At 39.3% G+C, this 22502-nt stretch overlaps 1 protein-coding gene across 8 annotated transcripts in view; it reads right to left on the bottom strand.

The window, feature by feature from the left end:
* The window catches only part of LRBA (LPS responsive beige-like anchor protein), a 576880-nt gene that overhangs the window by 418804 nt on the left and 135574 nt on the right, over positions 1–22502 (bottom strand). For all 8 annotated transcript variants that reach the window (XM_067551903.1, XM_067551904.1, XM_067551906.1 and 5 more), the window contains 5 exons: positions 18090–18217; positions 17500–17607; positions 15898–16069; positions 13687–14134; positions 2603–2736 (listed from right to left, as the gene is read on the bottom strand). In XM_067551903.1, coding sequence (XP_067408004.1) covers positions 2603–2736; positions 13687–14134; positions 15898–16069; positions 17500–17607; positions 18090–18217 — 990 coding nt within the window. The remainder of the gene's footprint in view (positions 1–2602; positions 2737–13686; positions 14135–15897; positions 16070–17499; positions 17608–18089; positions 18218–22502) is intronic.

Below are 22502 nucleotides of genomic sequence, written 5' to 3'. Positions count from 1 at the left end.
TATTTCAGTCCTTTTTTTATAGTAGTAGATAACTATTACTCATTTGTGGCCACTTTTTTTTCTCTCATACCACAAGGTTAAAGCCCTCATACAAGAGTATTTAAAATTGAAATGTAGGCAACTTACATAATCAACACTAACACAAATTACTTAGACTTTTAATATTTTATATCCATGAGAACTAGTGTTTCCATTTAATCTATTTTTATTAAAAATAATGTCCAATAAATAGTCACGTTTTAATCCGTTTTAAGCATGATTTCATGTATCCCTTAAGTTTTTTCCTTTTAATTAATTAGATTGCCAGTCCAAACATGTCTGGTATTTTTAAATCCTACTTTGTTTCTTTTTATGCATATCGATTCAGATTAGAAGTCTCAGTTTTTGCCAACACTTCCAGACGTTCTGGAAGTTTACACTGGTACAACTTACATCATTGTTGTTCATTGTCTGGATTTCTTATACGTTTTACAGTACAGCCACATTCAACATATTCCAAAATCATTCTTACAAAAAAACATATATCGCATTCAGTGAGCCTGCAAGTTAAATTCCATTGATGTGCTCCTAGTCAAAAGGATTTAAATCATTGCTGCAGTTTCTCAATAATCTAGGCCCTACCTAAGTGAGGAAAATAGGTAGTGATTTACCATGTTAGCTGACAGTTTTTAACTAATGTGCTTTTATTATATACAGGGTTTAAGGCCTTCAGAAACATGCTGGTTGCTCCTGGTCAACCCTAGGCTCCCTCTTGAACTGTGAAATGTTTTTAAAACACAACCTATTTTCCTAGTCTAGACCCGTCTCCTGAACTAGTAGACTACTACCTCACACAAATTTGAATGATGAACTCGATTTTCCCTTCTGTATCAAGCAGGAAGAAAGCACTGGATCACAAAAGCTTTTCCTTTCATGTAGCATGGCTGCAACTAAATCTGCATGACTCCCACAGGTACTTTTGCAGAGAGCTGGAGAGGGCAAAGATGACAATATATGTGCCCACTAAGGCACCTCGGAAGGGACTGTACTTGTTTCTAGGTCTTCTTGATTCTGATACATCATTAGCAACAACTAGCTACTACAGTACAAAGAAATGCCCAGTTAACAGGCATGGATGGATGCTTCTTTGACACAGAGCTTCAATTCAATTTAAAGCTTTAGCATGCAATTTGGTGGTTTTGCTGGGCACACATACAGGTGAGAACACACACAGCCTTGGGACTGCAAAATGGCTGACCAAAATGAGCAGGTCTTCAGTATTATATTGGAGCTTAGACACGTATTTATCTGTTGTACAGAAAGGAAAGGAAGCCTGAGGACTCGAAATACTACTTGACTATGTGTTTATGAGCAGCCTATACTAAATCTGTCCTCAGTGAAGAGTACTCACAGCAATTATTCAGTTGTCAAAAATCTGCCAGGGTAAAACTTTGCTGCCTTTGTAGGGAACATATTCAGACATACTTACTATTGGCATATATACCCCACACTGCAATATACAAGATCACACTTAACTAAAAGAAGGCTTTTAAAAATAAAATTACCCTCAAGAAGAAACATTATATATTAGTGTAAGAAGTGCAACATATCCCTGTGCTAATTACTATTACTTCCTACTGTATGACTTCTGCTCATTAAAATAATGTTCTCATTTTTTTTTCCAAAATACAATCTTTTTTAGAATTATGGGAAGTCTTGTTAAAAGATGCTTATATTTGCTCTGTCTTATAATGAGACAAAAATAACACAATGAAATTAATGACAGGAAACTTAAAACAAAAGAAATAATATTCACTATGCTTATGCAAACCAACATCACTGGTGGTCAATAAAAATAGTTTGGCAGGATTCTTTTTTTTTTTTTTTTTTTTTTAAAAGAAGGTTAGCTTTATAAGCATTTCCAGCTACAGCATGCATTAAAACTAAGAATCATACAAATAGTCAAACCTTATGCTTTCAGGTATATGCTGATCACTGGTGAGGGTCAGAAAGGAATTCTCATTCTCACAAACCTAAGTAACACCACTGCATGATTGGCCAGATTCAATGAAGAGGTATTTTACCTGTTTCTGAAGTATCTGGTACTGGCCATTGTTAGAGATAGGATAACAAACACATGCCTCTAACCCAGCAAGCTGTCACATGTGGGCATCAGCAGACATGTGCAGAACAGCTTGCAGTATCCAGAGGAAATAGTCTGATCTGGTATAAAGAGTTCTATATTACCTAGTACATCCAGGTAGGGGAAAAAACAAATAAAAAAAAAAAGCATCTATCCAATATAGATTAAGACATGTTTTCCAACAGAAAATAAAAATCAATAATTGTTGATATTCTAAGCATTGCAAGATTTTTTTAAAAGTGATTCTTTGCTTTCTTACTCTCGGTAAGTATTAAAACATAAGGCCATCAACACAAAATCTTTAGTTACATAATTAGCAAATGTTGCACAAATTAACGTTTGTCTGCAATGTTTTGGTATGCAGTTATAAACTTTGAAAGTGTCTTCCCTTCACAGGGAATCTCATTAAAGATTATTCCACTTCTATTATATTTTTTCAGTTTCTTCTTTGTTAAGCAGTTCTCATTTACCGTTACTCACCAGGAGATTCTCCTGCCAGGTCTGGGGTCTGTGCTGAATCTAAGGAAGAAACCACGCTGACAGCATTTGTGGGTACACTCATAGTAGCTGTAGAAGGGGAAATTGTTGATTTCTTTGGAGCTACAACAACACTCCTGCATGGAGAAATATAAAAAGTTAGTAAATAGTACTTTTTTTTTTTTTTTTTTTAAATAGAGTTCACGTACAATGGTCCTTTTTTGAAAGAAAAGAAATACCATACCTACAGAATTCTGTTTTCTGCAAAACACGTTAGCTAGCAAGTTCAACACTTCCTTCCACATTGTCTTTGGTCACCTCTTTTGTCAGCCTATCTAAAGATGTTCATAGACACATTTTATCCATGTTCTCCTTTTCCCCCCTCCAAGGTTTTACATTCATTTCAATCTCCCAGAATCATGGTTACGTAACATTGTAGGGATATATGACTACTATGGTGGGTTACTTTGGGATCTATCCCACTGCCAGTAAAACAGCTTTTGCCTTTGGTATTATTCATTGTGAGTATTATTCATTGTGAGTACTGCTTTAAGACAACACCATGCTTTGATGATCTAATGTAGCTGAACACAGAAAGGTACAAAAAAGCGAACCTAAATTAAAAATACTGAGATCTGACAATATCCACCTTGCAGATTGTCTGGATGTGTTAGGTTCCTTCAGTTCTGTTTTAGAATACTAGAAGACTTCTCACTGGAGAAATCTACACTATTCAAATAACTAAAACCATCCAGATATACTAATGCATAGTACATATATTAATGTCTGCATTAAACTTCAAATGTATCTTACTTAAGAAACACTTATTAAAACAAATCAGGGGATTTTTAGAACTGAAGACAGAGTCACCATTCTTTACATAAGCTAAATTTCAGGCATTATATTCAACAATAAACATGACAGAAGAAGAAGAGGAGATGTAAAATGTGAAGTTAGGCATGGAGATTTATCTTGTACATTACGAAGAAATCTATTTATGATACGCCAATTTCAATTAAATTGTAGTACTTTATTCCAAATACCTAAAAGACCTTGGTAAGCATACATTTAAGGCATTTTTAATTGCAAGTTAGCTCCATAGACATGCAAAAACCCAACTAATGAGGTAAAGAGTACAGCTGATATATAATGCAGTCCCACAGCAGCGCTTACTTTTAATTACCTGGTGTTAACTGTAAGCCGAAAGTCTTGAACATTCAATTTATTTAATCACATCTTTTGTTGACAGTACTATAACTACTCACTGAAATTATTCCCTTAATAACTTTAAAGAATTCAGTTTCTAAATAAAGTTACTTAGAAACTTGAACCAAATTCAGGTGTGGACATGAACAGAAGAGGTTTTTGTGAAATACTTTAAAAATAATTTTAATGAGAAGGAAAAAAGGGATCACAGTTGTCTTTCTCCTTCACTCCAATGGATGTCACATAAGCTAGGCTGTGTTACTGATTAAATCAACCTTCCGACTGCTAGGAGTAGGCAGCCGCCATACTTGGGGGTAGTGCATGTCATATCATTATAAGGGTGACTGCTAATGTTAACTATACACTAAAAACAGACTTAACAACCACCTGAGCCCCAAGCCAAGACATTGTGCTTGAGCCATGAATTTCTCTCATATGTACATGTTGGTTTCCACCAAACATGTACAATGTATTAGAACAATAATTTATATAAATATATACACTGTCTGCTAAACTACACATACATAACCAGTAATGCACAATGGGGACTTGCACCTCCTCATGCCTTACATTACGGAGCATCAGACAGACAATATCCCTCTAAAAATGCAATACCCAGCCACTACTATCGCTCTTCTTTAGTGCAAGTTCAAAAAACAGGAAGGAAGTGGAAGAGCAATATATATTTACAGGGTATTAGTAACATGGGTATACTACTAATATTTGGATGTGTCTCCAGCATTTGAGACCCAATAGTAAAGTTTGATGTGTATTTCCTTGGTGGCTTTAAATTGTTTTATTGTCAAGATACTTAAAGTATTTACTAGGGTTCAGAGATCTATATTTTATAAATGCAGATGTGTTCACATGGTCTATATAAAACCTTAATGTAAAAAATGGAGACATTTGTGTCTTTACCCCCCAAAAGAGTTATAGTAGCATTTTATCAAGTTGCTACCAACAAATACAAAATGTGTTACAAGGAAACTGGACTGTATCCTAATGTAATGCAGGGAAATAGTTTGGTGATAAAATTCTGGAGCCATTAGAACTTTTGACAAGGTAGTTATTGTACATGCATAATAGTTTGTTATTAAATGGCTCTCTCTCTTACATCAATGCAATTATTTTAATACTGGACGGTACCAAATTAACTTAAGAACAAATTTTCTTTTTCGTTTATATTGTCATATGTTTTCAGAATTTTTCTAAATCAGTCAGTTCTCGGGAATCATCAAAACAAGAGCCCTTGCACCCTCAAGATGGCTATCAAAACCACACTGATAGGCCCCTAGCAATTATGAATCCTCTGTGGCTTCTAAATTTGTAGGTTAGGGAAACCCACGTATTCTCTAAAAGTATTAAACAAATGATTTAACAGATTCTGTTATTTTAGATTTTAGAATTTCCTTCTCTACATTGAGAATATATTGAGAATACATTGATATAGAAGGAATTTTGGAAGAAGTTATAAACCATCTATAGTAATTATATATAAGAAATGTGCTGATATGAGTCACAGCACCAGAATCTGACACTATTCACTGCACAAAACTATGATAATGCAAAGTTAAGGCTGACCGGCAGTGATAAACACCCTTCCATCAAATACATCTAAACATAATCCTCTGAAAACTAGGAAGTAAAAAGATTTCTCCAAAACTACACTCCCACAACCTTAATTTTCCCAACCTAGAGTGGCAATAAGCACAGGGACAAAACCAGGCAAGAGCTGTCATTTTCTGTGCTGTGTCCAACACAATGCTATACCATCATTCTTCATACACTCCTACTAACGGTCACTGTGTGGTAAGTGTAACTGAGCTCATCCAGGGATTAGTTACATCAAGTTTCCAGAACTCACACTGCCATTTGGAGGAGAGGTGCAGCTACAGTTAAAGCAATCTGGGATCCCTTTTTTCCTGGGTTATGATATGCAGGAGTTCAAAGCAGATGATCAAAATGGGCCTTCTTGCCTCTAAAATCTAAGAGCTCTTAAAACACCTGTACTGAGTATTAGGACAGCTCTAATAGTTATTCGCATCCACTAAGTATATCAAGATAGTGGAATATATGCACATCGCCCCAAATAGTCTCTTACTCATTCCCAGAGCTCAGCAGATATCAAAGGATACAATGAGTGATTACACCAAAAATCTGACACTATAACACAGACACAATTACCATTAGGGATCTTGACAGGCTATTTTTTTAAAATTACAATCTTATTATTCCTTATAAGAATGGAAACTTGCAACTGAAATAGAAAAGAAAATTAAGCTTTAACTAATCATGGGATAATGGTTGGGCACACTGCATGTGGTCTACCTGAATTCAGGTGCTAAGAATCAGAGTCATTAAACATCCCAAAGTTGAGTGTATGGAAGAATGCATGTTGCAGTTCAGTAAGAGGGTGTTTATATATCCTCCCAAAGAGGATGTTAAAAAAACTGCCTCTCAGGTAGTTCAAAAATTTTCCATAAAACTTATTTCAATAAATTGTATTTTTCCCCACAAGAACTATCCGCTTTTCACAGAAATTTTTGAATTTTTGCCAAAATACCTGAAACAAGAAAATGTTTCCATTTAAAGCAAAACAATTAAATTTAGAAACAACATGTTGGTGTCTCATGGGAGTTGTACTCTGAGTGCCCACAGAACTGTATCTACCATGATACACCACAGTCAGGGACTCCCACAATGCACAACCATGGCTCAACAAGAGGAAAGACTGTAGTGCATCATAAGAGATGAAGTCCTGGGGAAAAACATTTCTTTAAAACATAGTATTTTCTAAACAGTCTAAACTGTACCCAGCACATAAAAGAGCAAGTGGAGTCCACAATGCTAACTGGCAGCTTGAGAAACTATCAGCCAGCCATTACCCTCAGACATGAGTTGGGATGGGTCCAAAAGTTTTATGTAGTAAATCCTTGAACTTGCTCTCTTCTCTGCTACCTGCAATTGCCAGGGCCTCCTGAGTCAAGACTCTATATCAGAACTCAAAAAGAATTAACTGTAATCTTTAAGAACCTTAATATCTTCCTTTTGCAACTAAACTTGCTGTCATATTACCCATTTATTTTATCTGGTATTTAATGTATTTTATATGTAATCCATTTATGTTCTGCATCTTTTCTTTTTTTTTAAATACACAGTTTAAACAGAGTACTCAAACAAGATTATAGCCACAGGATTTATTTTAGGGCTTCTTGAAGGCATGTTATCAAGACATGTTCGTTATAAGTAGATTTGTTTCCTTTCCATTAGCTGGGATGCACAAGAGTACATTTAAATCATAGACCAAGCACCTTAAGGGTCCTCGATTTAAACTTCATGATACTGTGATAAATTCTAGTACATTTCCTTAGAAAGTGATATTGATATTTTCTCTCTCTCAATAGCTAAGTAGAAATATAACTGAACTTTCAAATATAGAAATGTGTGTTATTCGTTTCACAGCTCCATAACTAGGGTGAATGGTTCTGGTGTTGGTCTCAAAAAGGGTTATTTGACTGTTAAAATAGTCTGAGTTAAAGAAGTGACAATTGACAGACCACATCATGAGGCATTAGAAACCCAAGTATTTTAACATAAATATGTATATAAAATAGAAATGATGTAGAAATTATGGAATACTGATCATATTAATCTAATGTTAAACAAAATAATATTAAGAAATAACAAAGTGTCCAAGAACAACTGAAGACCTTCTAGCCCCTCTAAAAGTTGAGGAGCACCTGGTTTGTCTTTAAATAGGTCACCATAGAAACAAGATGGTTTCCTTTCATTTAGTAAATTGATTGGTAAATTATGTAAGTGACATATGCTTTGAGCTACAGAAATCTATTTTCAAGCCTCCATCTTTCCTATTTTATATTTTATCATGTTTATAAAGAATGTTAGGTTATTTTCACCCACCAAATTCATAACCTAGGTTCAGTAAAGCCAAAGATGACCATCCTCTTGAGTACCTTGATCACATGCAAGATTACCCATCAATTCATTTTATTCCTTTAATATCTAAATCATTCAACCTTATCATTTAATTCTATATTCCTTCATCACCTAACATTTGTAAATTATAATACTAGCTACTTCAGTGATGAGAAATTTAAAAAATACCATAAACAAAATATTCTCACACATTTTCTGAGCAAAGTTCTGCCTCAACACATATGCAAACATTAAAAGGTCTTCAGTAGATTGCCTTATTAACGTGACTGCTTCAGGTGTTTTTCTTCTTTAATTTAAAACCAAATCTTTTATGTTTAAAGCAAGAATTTATAGCACATGAATTGATAAACGTAGGTCAGATACAGTGTGGACGAGCCACCATAAATACATCTTAGCCAGAAGGTCAGCATGTTATTAGTCCCAATTATGCTGAAGTGTAGGAAGGCTTCGTGTTGCAGACAATTATTCACTGCTGAATGAGCAGAGAACACCAAGCTGAGCAGTGGCTTCTATCAGAGACAAAAGGCTTATAGAGTAATAATCCATTCAGCCAAATTTTTTAAACATTCATCTACTGAAAAACTTCCTCCATTTTTAGAATGCTGATTTTTGTTTGTTTTGATAAGAGACAAAATATCTGTAAATATAAAAAATTGAAGTACCTTTTATCTCTGCTTATTTATTGGTAAATTGGTAAGTCTACAATTAATTTTAAAAATGTATTTTAAGTTGTACAGGTTGCTTGGGCAAGACTCAAAGCAGGAAATGTGAATCAAGCCAACCTATGACTTCTTAATAATTTAGAAATCGATGCATGAATACATTAATTTTAATTCCCATTGGCATGTGGGAATTTACTAGGATTTGATTTATAATGTCTCACTTTTCATATTGGACAGGAGTACCAGTGAAGCAGCTTGCTTGTTCTCCTAAAGAAACGAAAGATCCCAAAGTCCCAGAGCCCAGCCCGAACGTCTACACTGCAGTTTTATAGTGCCACTGCCTGTGCCCCACAAGGCAAAGTCAGCTAACATGTGCAGGTGTTTTAGTGCAGTGTAGACATACCCTCAATGTCATCTTACTGGCTCTATCAGCTGTGGATAGTCCCTGCTCCCTCCCTCCCTGCACATCCCAGGAGAAAGGTAAAAATGAGAGCTCTTCACAGCCCCATCAAGAATCAGACAGACAAAACTTTATAGTCTACAGGGAGGATGGGTGGGGTAAAAGAATATAGGCTCTCTTCCATCATTTTATGGGGGAACTTTAAAAACCCACTCGCCAAATGTCAGAGAGAACCTGCCATGGCCCACCAATTTTTATCTCCTTCAGAACTTAAGTTTTCACTGTACATAATTACATCATCCAGTTCTATATGGAATCCTGGAAGTTGTAGTAACACACCAAAAACCATGTCCATGCTACTCAGGAAAGCTATGAGCAGAAGCAAGATCTGGAGTTATTCCCAAGAAATAAAGATTCCCAAGAAATCTAATGAGGTTCAACAAAGAAAAGTGCAGAGTCCTCCACTTAGGAAGGAAGAATCCCATGCACAGCTATAGACTGGGGACTGACGAGCTAGGCAGCAGTTCTGCAGAAAAGGACCTGAGGGTAACAGGGGATAAAAAGCTGGATATGAGTCAGCAGTGTGCCCTGGTTGTCAAGAAGGCTAATAGCATATTGGGCCGCATTAGGAGGAGCATTGCCAGCAGATCGCAGGAAGTGATTATTCCCCTCTATTCAGCATTGGTAAGGCCGCATTTAGAGTATTGTGTCCACTTTTGGGCCCCCCACTAGAAAAAGGATGTAGACAAGTTGGAGAGAGTACAGCGGAGGGCAACAAAAATGATTAGGGGGCTGGAGCACAGGACTTATGAGGAGAGGCTAAGGAAACTGGGCTTGTTTAGTCTGCAAAAGAGAAGAATGAGGGGGGATTTGATAGCGGCCTTTAACTACCTGAAAGGGGGTTCCAGGGAGGATGGGGCTAGGCTGTGGTGGCAGATGACAGAACAAGAAGCAATGGTCTCAAGTTGCAGTTGGGGAGGTCTAGGTTGGACATTAGGAAAAAGTTTTTCACTAGGAGGGTGGTGAAGCACTGGAATAGGTTACCTAGGGAGGTGGTGGAATCTCCATCTTTAGAGGTTTTTAAGCTGAGGCTTGACAAAGCCCTGGCTGGGATGATACAGCTGAGGTTAGTCCTGCTGTGAACAGGGGGTCCCTTCCAACTCTAATAATCTATGATTCTATGAAGATCCTAAATATTGGAGGCTGAAGGAGAGAAACAGTGCAATCCCACCCTCCACCCATCCAGCACTCATCACCATAGATCTGAGCATTTTCACAGCAACCAGGAGACTCTGGAGGAGGGAGAAGAGACAAAAAAAAGTCTCCTTCACATGGACAGACGCTAAATGGAGTGGAATCTCACATATGTTAGACAAAGCTAGCAAGGGGATGATACAAAAGATGAAGTCCCCATGCAGGATCCACTGCCAGCAAGCTGGTAGAAAACCTACCCAGTATCCTATCCCAGCAGTTGGGTGGCAAGAGGGAACTCGCTAGGGAACTGCCTCTAGCCTTTGTTGATGGAGCTCTCTCATGTTCATTTTTTGTCCCTATTTGCAACTAGTAGATTTAGTCTTCCAGCTAAACCTTTTCAAACCTTAAAGGAGACATTTACATTTGTTTATTATGTGCATTATGGATTTAACATAATTTACCTAAAACACCACCACTGAAAAAGGGCATACATGACATTGGAGAATGCGCAGACAGATTGACCTAAACTAAGCCACTTACACATGTGACGTTCCAAAAAGTAAACAAGCTTATAAAAATATCTGTTTTAACAGCAAGTTAAAGCTTAGCCTCAGATTTAAGTGCTGAACTGTGAGGCTATGATTTAAGAGTCTGTTTTTCTTTTACCCTCCATGTCAGCTTCCCATAACTCCATGATTGGTGAATTTGTCCACAAAGAGTAGCAGGAGTCAGGAGAGAGTAAGATTTTATTTTAAGTCACATAGTAAAGATGACAATATATTGGTAAATGGATTTTTATTAGAATAGCCAAGAGAGAAATTTCATCAGTTTTTTTTTTTTATTTGAAAATAAGTATTTCTTTTATTTTATTTTTCCATCAGTCCTATTTTCTTTTGATACTAGTAACATTTTCTTTCTACAAAAAACACAGTCTCAGGACAGACTGCAATTGGACTGTATTAATTCACTGTCTTTATGGATCTAGTGAAAAAGCCAGCACAGGCCTTGAACTTTATCAAGATAAACCCCTGGCACCCACTAATCACCAGATTGGATCTTTACATAAGATAAGAGGAAGATTTTTGGCATGGGAATGAACACACACACCTTGTTGTTTGCAAAGGCCTGCAACCTGGCAGCCTTTCAGCAAGGTTTCACTCACATAGCTGTTACTGTATACTCTCCAGCTATGGCTGGAAAGTTGATAATCCTTAAGATATGAGGAGCGTTTTGATTTCTGACACAGCATTCCTGAGATAAATGCAGGATCAGAGAGATGCTTTGAAATTCCCAGAGATACTCCACTGGTAAAACTGCTACATGGGAACAACTTTTAACAAGGTGTTTTTTAAAAAAATGAAAAGATGTTAACTTACCAAGCTTTTTGTTTGCCACTAGACAATACATTAAATGCAAACCAGACACAGTAAGTTGCGTAGAGCATCCTGAAATCTGCCTTTCCAAAGTTTCCCACTGTACTCTTAGTATTTTGGTGAGCCCTCAGAGATAAAAGCTATTTCTTCTAACTCTGCAACAGCTTCCTGTAAAAGGTCATAACCTATTCCACCCCCCCCCCCCCCATCCAGAAAAACCCCAGTAGATGTGGACATCATTTCAGAGTCAGAACTTACTTTTTAAAATAGTTTTGCACTAAATACAGTTACCTTAAAGCGTATGCGAAACTGCTGATTTTCTCCTTCTACATTTTTAATGTAGAAATTATATATGCCGCTACTTTATCTAGTATTATTTACTATGTTCAATTGATTTTTAAAACTCTTGATTTATGAGCTAGTTACCTATGTGTCACATACAAATGAACAAATTTACCTTAGACATGAGATTGTGCATCTCACTACTAGATTGTAATTGACATGAGGTAAAGCTTTCACTTACACATCTATGAAATGCACTTTTGTCTACCTGACATACCACAAAAGTAAGGCAATGAAAAGTTACACCACCTAGCAGTGCACTGATGCTGACACATAAGGGTTTATATGTGCAGCTGCTAATGGTTAAAATATGTTATGTCAGCAGCTGCACTTCAACCCTCTACTGGCTACTGACCTCTTCCTCACACCAGCAACCCTCAATTAAGCATAAAGAAGCATAGCAAATCAATACCCCAAAACATCATCATAAAGCAGTTAGGGTCACTACATACACAACATATCTGACACAAATCTACAAAAGCAAGGAAATGAAAAAGTTAAGCACCTAATTGTACACATCTTCTGCTCTTCCGTCCAACAGCACACAACTTGCCATCACCACAACACATCATAGACCATACGCCACAGCCTTAACTCAGCCAGCCTTTCTTTCTTCTGCACACATCCTCATTACTGGAATATCCTTCCCCCCACCTGCCAACACTAATATCTGTGAATTTTGGTGTAGTAGTTGGTTGCATTCAGTTGGAATCATTTGATTAATCATTATTTTGCTCATAATCCTTTAAGAAGACTTGTATCCTTGAGGAGACAGTAACAGTTAAGGTTACAGAGTGTGGTAGTTGTGGAAATTTAAAAATGTACGCTTGTGGGTGGAGGAGTAGAGGTATGTCCTGTTTTATGACTTAACTCTTTTTTGGGTTTGATTCAGATGTGTGTTGTAGCAACCCTAGCTGCTTCACAGAGAAGTTTGTGTATTGATTTTCTATGTTGCTGTTTTTTGTTGTTTTTTTAAATGCTTGATTGGATGTCGGAGTTATACAAGATAGAGGGCACAGACCTGTGGGGGATAAAAGTTCAGCAGCTGATGTAAAATATTTTGTTTGTCAGCAGCTGTGCACGAGACCTTCTCTGTAGCAAAGTATTCCATCTTATCTTCATTTTAAATATCTTCTACACTAAGACAATTTATGTTCAGATTCCTACTACCTAATCATATCTGGTTTTACAATTATGCAAAATGCAAGCTACCTCAGCCAGCACTATTAGTGGAAAAAAAAGACTATTCTAGTTAACAGCAGTTGCACCTCATAGGCTTGAAGATGACTTTCACCTGTCTGACACTTCTGAAGTAATTTAACATGCTGTCACATATATTGTTCAACTTCCTTCACTCTGTGTTTGCAAATGGTTACTACAAAACTACACCAATGCACCTAGATTTTTAAAAGGTATTTAGACTGACTTTTGAAAATGATTTCTATCTCTACACTTAAAATGTTACAACGACTGTAGCGCTCCAACATGGAGACTCACTGCAATGACAGCAGGGGTTCTCCCATTGCTATTGTTAATCTCCCTCCAGGAGAGGCAATAGGTAGGTCAATGGAAGAATTTGCTGTCTACATCAGGATTTAGGACAGTGGATACATGGCTCTGGCTATGGATTTTTCACACCCTTGAGAGATGCAGCTATGCCGATGTATGTTTTTGATATAGATCAACTCTTAGACTCCTGAGTTAGATGTTCCAGTGCTGAGTGGGGCAACACCTAAGTACCTTTTAAAATGGGGGCCTTAATTTTCCTTGTATTACTACAAGGTAAGTAGTATTGTACAAGGAGATATCATGTAGGTGGGTTGTTCACCAGATACGAAATCAGGAATATATCAAATTGCTATGCAGCAGAACTTTGCTGTACCTTACATTATAATTTAAGCAAAGAATACAAAATGTTGCTCTTTATACAAAATATTAAAAAAAATACATTACCTGTCAAAGGAACGGAATTGCACATGCTGCTCAGCAGTAGTATCACCAAGAGTTCCTAGGAAGGATGGTGGTAGAAGAGTGGGATCCACTGTGGCACCATCTGCTGGGATGCTAACCAAGCTTCTGAGTATGTCCTTTACGTTGACATTTTTTGCAGATGTTACAGAGGATGGAGTCTTCTCAGTCAACTCATTTCCTGCCTCACTCTTGTTTTCCTGAGATTTATTGACTTCTAAAGAGAGTGTGCATAATACTTCACTGATAGCATCTGGACCTGAACTGGCACTTTGAGGTCCTGCTTCAGCAACAGCATCTGAATTGTTTGCTTGACCTGAAGTTGATTCCTCTTCAATGCCCGAGTCTCTTCTTCGTACGTGTGCTGAACTTTCAGGATCTTCTGTTGATACTGGAGTTGAAGCACCAGTAGTAGCAGATGGGTTTTCTGCATCTTGTTACCCCCAAACACAGAAAGAAAAATTATTTCAAGTTAATTGTTAACAGAACAACATGAACACTTTTACTTCTAAGATCTATCAATAGGTGATAAGAAAGACACTACGCAAATATTTTAATATATATTTAAAGAATATTGTATTTATCTCCAGGTTTGTTTCCAGTTTGTTCACAGGATTATACTGAAAATTTATTTCACAGGAAAAAAAATCACTTCTACTCAAGTTTCTAACAAGGTCCTCAAAAAGTTTCTACAAGAATAAAATTTAAAACAATAAAAAGAAGTTGAAATCAGACACAACAATAAAAGATGAAAAAAATCAAACTAATTGCTTTTTGGAAAAATATAAAGGAAGAATGCAATATTACAATTTAAACAAAGTAAATGAGACCTTCACTCTGTAAGCATACTTACCTTCAAGTCCCATTAAAGTAAATGATCAGTATTACTTAATTTGCTTCAGTTAAGACTAATCATGCACTAAACAGAACCTTGCACAATGGGGTCCTTGACTGCAGCTCTTAGGCCCCACAGAAGTAACAACAACAAACAAACAGCATCAGCAATTTCCAGGCAAGGTTTCTCTCAGTGCTGTCTGATACAACAGGAGCACATGAAGAGTTATGTACATTAAATGGTATATTCAAAAGTTTGTAATAAAGTGGTTATAATACATATATTTATGTACAGTCTTAAGCAGAATTCCATATAGTCCTATAAGGTAGGGATTCTCAACCTTTTTCTTTCTGACTGCCTCCCCCCTGCCACATGCTATAAAAATTCTAGTTCCATAGGGGGAACTTGGGGCTCTGGGTGCCAGGCAGGGGGAGGGAGGGCCCCTCCGGCATAGGCATAGTTTGACTTCTATTTGGGGGGCCAGGGCAGAGGCCACCAGAACTTGGGCCAGTTCTGCACGGCAGGGCCCAAGGAGGGAGCGCCACCTCCACCCCCTAATTCACCTCAGCAGGCCTCTCAGCCTGTCGGGTTGGGGGCGTGGGCCAGGCAACCAAAAATCATAACTCAAAGAGGCGGGGCTCAGCTCAAAAGTTTGAAAACTGCTCAGGGTGCAGGCAGGGGGTAGCTAGAAGCTGTGTGCAGGCAGAGGAGTAGCTCAGGGTGCAGGCAGGGGGGTAGCCAGGAGCTGTACTTGGGCAGAGAGGTAACCTGTCCTCACGGACGCTGTTCCCTTAGGGCTGTGCCAACCCAGAGCCAGGTACTTCCGCTCAGGTGGCTCTTACCGCCTGCGCAAGCAGCCAAAGCAGGCTTGGAACTGAGGAGCAGCCGCAACCCCAGGCACTAACAGCAGGAGACAGAGAATACTGCAACTGCCCTGCCCTGCCCAGCTCCAGTTTTCTGCCTCAAACCTGGCCAGGAAGGTGAGGGGGAGATCTTGGGGAGGAAGGAGGGGAGCTGAGGGAGAGAAGGAGATGGGGGTGAGGAGGTGGAGATGCCCCCGGGACTGACCTGATCTCTGTAAGGCATTGCAGTTTGGGGGGCATCATCCCCCATGTCCCCTCAACTCCGCCCAAAGGCTCAGCCCCACTGGGGGCACTTGTGATCATTGCTTTAGCCCTGCAGAGGGCACCCCAAGACTCAGGTTTCAACCCCGCAGCACCGGACTTTAGCCCCATGGGAGGTGCTGGGGCTCAAAGCTCCAGACTTCAGTCGCAGAGACCCATGGCCCCACTGAAACGACTGGTCCCTCCCCCTCAAAGGGACCATGTGATGTGTAACTAAGTACCCACTGTGTCACTAACCTGTAGATGTTGCCTCACTACTTCCATTCTCTGTTCCCTTGAATGACTGGCTACGATGAGGTTGCCTCCGTTCATTCTGGGGTTCCAGTATGTCTCTGTATTTTGACACCATCAGGACTGAGATAAAATACACAACAGCCAAGGCCAAGAACTGAGCCTGTTTGCTATCCTCCTGTGAAGAAAAACATTTATTTTTCCATTACAATTTAAATAGTGAGATATTCCCTCCATATGGTATCCTATGGTCTACCAGAAACAGAAATGAGTAAATAAACAACAGACTGAAACCTCACAGGCAAAACTGACTTACAAGAACTTATACCCACAAATCACTGTTGCAGAATCAATCCATTAATCAGTCATGCTTATACTGAGGATTTAAACCATCTCAAAGAATCAATTGCTCCAGTTTAGGTTTCCTAAATTTTGACAAAGTTGCACCTTACTGATATTTATATTATCTAAACTTACATGTAGCACTGGAAGAACAAAGTTTTCTCATCACTATTCATCTTGTCTATAAAATTGAGGGAAATACAATTATGATCAAGTGGTGCTAATCCTTTTTTATTTTTCTTCTCTATGAATGATTAAGTCAGAGATTGACTGGACCTAATGTTACATAAATGCTCAAGCTGATCTTATCAAATTACTATACTGAATATATATTATACACATATACATAGTGCATATATATCTTGTGCTTTCTCACATACTTAAAAAGATATTAATGTTTGCTTTGTTGTTGTAGTCATGGTGATCCCAGGATATGAGACACACAAGGTGAGTGAGGAAATCTTTTACTGGACCACTTGCTGGTGGAAGAGACAATTGTTCGAGCCACACAGATCTCTTCTTCAGGTCCAGACCTTCCACCAACAGAAGGTGATCCAAGAAAAGATATTACCTCATCCTCCTTGTCTCAAAGATATTAATGCCAATTACTGTAAAGTGCTACCAAGTTGTGTTTATTTAATAAAGGAGGAAAATGATTATAAATTATTTCAAATTTTGAAATTGAGTACAGTAGGCCAAATACCCCAGTATAACTTCACAACTGGAGTTACACCAGAAGTAAATACGACTTTCTAATTTAAAGCCTCATTGCCATTACAGAAATATATATTCTATTATGACCAACTTTAAAAATAAATGAGACAAATATTCATTTTTAGTTTTAGTTTTCAGTAACATTTTACAAGATCTGCATGTGTGTTAATGTATTTACTTGTATTTAATAATTTCTGTATATATGCACCCAGGGGTGCATGTGTGCTCTCCCTCCTCCCCCACTCTAATATAAATGAACACAACATTTCTGAGACACAAAGCAGAATTCCAGAGATTCATGTTCCTAAAGAATTCAACAAGTTCATGCCCCACAGGGATAGACATTGAATCACACATAGGACATGCACATGCCCCCTCATCCTGAACCTCAAACCCCTGTTCTGCAATTCTCCCTGAGTTTCAGGTGTCATTTATGAACCCCATTACATATCAGCATGATAGGCAGCTGTCTAGCAGATAGCACTAGCTCAGCATTCGGAGCAATACAAAGACTTGGCAATAAAAATAACTGTAAGGTTTTTCATAACTCACTATATCTCTGAACACTACTGCTCGAAGCCGGTTAATATCCATATCCTGTAGAAGTTTGTCAAGGTCTCGTATAGGAGAAATTCCACCAGTCACGATGTCAACTGGACTCTATTCAAGACAAACCAATTCTGTGAGATGTTTTTAAAAGTACCACACCAGGAAACACTAACAGCAGAATATGTGGTGCTGCAATATCAGTTTTATAGCTTTTATTTTAAAGAAAAAAAACAGATGTAAGAATAAACATAACTCTCCTGGAGACTATCCATCAACACACATCAAACTGATGGTACTGAGGGTATAGTGACCACAGATTTTGTATTTAAAGAAATAAGGATAGGGGAACCTGGGAGAGTAACACAGATTTAAACTTTTTTCAATTGGGAAAAATTTCAATGTTTATATACTTAAATGTTATATTTATTTACAGTTTGGGATAATTACTTTAAGATTTAATATCATTCACATTATTTCATTCTACATTTTTTTCTACTATATGTTAATGGAATAAAAAACATAGAAACTTATCCATCCGTACACATTAATCTCAGTATTAATGTTTGTTTTACCTAATGGTGTCATATACTTGCCTTTGCTGCAGACTTCCCTGTTCCTGCAAGGCTCTGCATTGTTTTTTGACTCTTTACAGTTTCTCCAATAGGTTTCATTTGTGCATGCTGCTGGCACTCCAAACAATTTCTTACCGCCACTGCACACACTTAAAGAAAAGGGTAGGTTATGTGTTATAATCAAAATAATAATTTTCTATTATTGGTGCATCACTGCAAGGAATACAACATGCTTAAGTTTATTTAATCTTTGAATATTTAATGTAATCAAATACGAGAAGGATTTTCTACTTAAGTTGCTGAAAAACAATGCTCAAGAGATACTTAAATCACTAAAGTAATAATCAGAGTAATATTAAATAGTTATTAGAATTCACATTTCACATAGAAATATTTATATGTCCAAGATAATTTGTTAGCACTGCTGAGTCCTCACATTCTTATTTTCTCATTGAAACATTTTCATTAGCACAACTGGATACACAAATGAGCTAAATTTCTTTTGCACACTGACACTGAAGAAAAATAAACATGATACATGAATGTGACATACAAAAAGGACAAAAACTAATATTTACTACTTCATTGCTCATATGGTCTCAGACTAAACCTATTCCTCCAAGTTTTTTTTTTTTTAACTGATTTTGTTTTAACTTTTCACTATTTTCAAAAAAGCAAGTATACAGATCTAACTATGTACTTCTGTGTTTGCCCTGCTGCAACTGTCCCATGACTTAATTGTTTGGAAACGGGGAAGCCAACTGTCATGAACCATGGGGTGGACAATCATGCCTAGTGGTTGGAGCAATGGAAGTCATGTTTAGCTGTTGGAGCAAGAGTCAGGAACCTGAAGTAAAGCCAAGGGTCGGAGCTGGAGTCAGGAACCAGACAAGGGGAAGGGTGGATCAGGACAGGAACAACGATGATAACAAAGCCCATAGGAGTGATTGTTGCTGCAGGCATAAATCTTGGGCAGCCGCTGGCCCGGTGCTGCTGCTGGGATTAAGAACGGGTCTGGTGAGGCCTCTCAGGCAACCAGGGTATCTGGTTGATCAGGGTATTCAGCTGTAGGTCATCTAGCTGGTCCCAGGTTCAGCTGGAGATTCTGATTCCTGCCACTGTCTTTAGATATCGAGCTACATGTCAGTCATATAAAGGATATCATTTAATTCTAATATACAATTGGCACTGGTGTATTTTTCCTATAGCAATTCTTTTATCTGGACCCAGATCTTGCTTAGTTGCTGCCATTTCTAGAACATTTGCCCCTCTCTCTGATATCTTCTGAGTATCTCCGACACAGACTGTTTCTGCTCAGTTCAACTCTATGCAAACACTATATAATACTGGATGCACTGGGACTAGTACACAATTTTTCAATAATTTGAACTACACTCATTTTAAATGTGCATTTCTAGTTGTTATCTCAGTCTACTCCAGCTCCCAATTCATAGTTAAAATAAAAATTTAAGCTTCCTTCCACTGAGACTTATCTAAAGATGAATTTTCATTATATGTACTAAGGATATTTTCCTGACACCTGCTATTTTTAATCCCAATTATTTGAGATGTGGTTTCAACACAGAAGTCTTCATGGACAATATGAAAATGTGCACCAAATATGTATTTCAGCATACTGTGCCTACCAATACTTAACCACAGTCATAGCAATTTTATTTAAGTATATGAACAGAATAATAAAGGCTCGTATGTCTTATTTAAGTAGGAAGAAGTAACTGCTGTTCTTTAAGATGTGTTGCTCATGTCCATTCCCAATTTAGGTGTGTGCGCATGCCACATGCACTGGTGCCGGAAAACTTTTCCCCCCAGTAGTACCTGTACAAGCTGGCTCTAGCATCCCTGCACTGGCACACACATGTGCCTGCATATAGGCGCCACCAGTTCCCCCTCCCTCTCAGTTCCTTCTTGCTGGAACTCTGACTGAGGGAATGGAGGGTGGCTGTGGAATGGACCTGAGCAACACATCTCGAAAAACAACAGTTAGAAGGTACGTAACCGTTCTTTTTTCTTTCATGTCCATTCCCAATTTAGGTGACTCACCAGCAGTGTCTCCAGAGGGGGGCAGGAGTTCATGGATGAGACACTTAAAGCACTGCTCTACCAAAGCCAGCATCGTCCTGAGCTTGCTGCGTCAAGGCATAGTGGGACGCGAAGATATGTACTGATGATCAGGTAGCCGCCCTGCAGACGTCCAGTATGGGGACATGTACTTGGAAGGCTACAGATGACGCCTGCGGTCTCATCAAGTGGGCTGTCGAAGACACTGGAGGCGTGACTCCAGCTTGCTCATAACAGCCCCGGATGCAGGCTGTGATCCACTTCGAAATGCACTGCAAGGAAACCAGTAGACCCTTCAACACAGCTCTTTGTGGCGGTTGCAGACCGGATGAATGACAGAAGGGTTTGGTTCTGTCGATGTAAAACGCCAGGACCCTTCTCACATCAAGAGAGTGCAGACGCCTCTCTTCACTGGAGCTGTGTGGTTTGGGGCAAAAGACAGGTAGGAAAATCTCCTGATTCAGGTGAAAATGGGAGACCACCTTAGGCAAAAAGGCCACGTGTAGGCGTAGTTGGACCTTCTCCTTATAAAACACCATGTAGGGTGGTTCTGATGTTAATGCCCTGATCTCCGAAACTCGCCAGGCAGACATGATAGCCACTGGGAAGGCAACCTTCCAGGACAGGTACATGAGGAAGCACAAGGCCATGGGTTGACAGGGTGGTCTGATGAGTCTACATAGGACCAAGTTCAAATCCTACTGAGGAGAAGGGTCTCATATCTGCAGGAAAAGCCTTTCTAGACCCTTAAGAAACCTAGTCGTCATTTGTGTGAAAAGACTGTTTTCCTTCCACCAAAGGGAGGAAAGCAGATATGGCAGCCACATGAACCTTGACTTACGAGAAGGCCAATCCCTCTTGTTTCACATGGAACAGGTACTGCAAAATTGCTGGGATCGGTGCCTCTGTCAGGGACATGCCACATTCGGTCGCCCAGCAGGTGAAGGGCTTCCACTTAGCCCTATAGGCCAATCTGGTCGATGGCTTCCTGCTTTCCAGGAGCACGTGTTGAACTTGGGTTGAGCAGGCTTGCTCCTCTTGGCTCAGCCATGGAACATCCATGCCGTCAGATGAAAGGAGGTCAGTTCTGGATGGGCAGATGAAATGATCTTGGGACAGGAGGTCTGAGTGCAGTGGCAGGGTCCAACTTCCTGTTGTCCCTAGTTGCAAAGAGGTCCACTCGGGGATTGCCCCACCTTTGGAAGATGCGAGTTGCTACCTCCAGATGGTGAGAGCAGAAGGACCTGCTGAGATGGTCCGCCAAAGAGTTGTTGACCCCTGAGATAAACTGCTATCGGGTGAACATTGTGACTGATGCAAAAGTCCCAGAAGCGCATGGCCTCTTTGCCCAGGGCAGGGGATCGGCCCCCCACTGTCTGCTGATATAGTACACGGAGGCTGTATTGTCTGTGAGAATCTGTACTATCTTGTTGGTGTAGTAGAACAACTGCACAGGCTAGACAAATTGTCCTGAGTTCTTTGATATTGATGTGTAACCCCAGTTCTCCTGAGGCCCACATGTCCTGGGTCTTCAGGGAACCAGTATGAGCTTCCCATCCCAGGTCCAAGGCATCGGAAATCAGTGTTAACGATGGCTGGGATGCTTCGTAGGGCATTCCCAAGAGGACATGACTTGGACTCGATCCCCCATCCCAGGGAGGTAAGTATTGTTGGAAGGATCGTGAATATCCTGTCCACGTGGGTGCCTGACTGGAGAATACAATGACACCAACCACATCTGGAGAAGTCTGAGGTGCAGTCTGGCCTGGGGAACCACATAGGTGCAGGGTGCCATGTGGCCCAGGAGGCTGAGGCTGTTGTGAGGGAACAAGTCGAAATGCGGGTCATAATATCTGTCACTGCCCGGAATCTTTCCTCTGGAAGGAATGCTCTGGCCCTGGATGAGTCCAGCATTGCTCTGATAAATTATATTCCTTGTACAGGGACTAATACCAATTTCTGTTAGTTTATTAGAAAGCCTAGAGCTTGACAAATGCCTCAGGTGATTGTGATGCTGGCCTGAACCTGACACCTTGACCTGCCCCCGAAGAGCCAGTCATCCAGGGGAACACCTGCACTCCTCTCTTCCTGAGGTAGGCCGCTACCACTGACATGCACTCGGTGAAAACCCTTGGTGCAGTCGATAGGCCAAAAGGGAGCACTGCAAACAGGTAATGGCTGTTTCCTACCATAAACCTCAGGAACATCCTGTGACCAGGAAAGATTGCAATGTGAAAGCAGACGTACTTTAAATCAAGAGTGGTGTACCAGTCGCCAGGATCCAGAGAGAGAATGATGGTGGCTAGGGAGACGATGCAAAATTTCAGCTCCCTGAGGTACTTGTTGAGGCACCTT

This window comes from Emydura macquarii, unplaced genomic scaffold (assembly GCF_026122565.2).
Source record: "Emydura macquarii macquarii isolate MOO-44397 ecotype Brisbane River unplaced genomic scaffold, CSIRO-AGI_Emac_v2 contig_1363, whole genome shotgun sequence".
Classification (NCBI taxonomy): Eukaryota; Metazoa; Chordata; order Testudines; family Chelidae; genus Emydura; species Emydura macquarii.
Note: the sequence above shows the minus strand (reverse complement) of the source record. Positions and strands in the feature narration are given on the sequence as shown.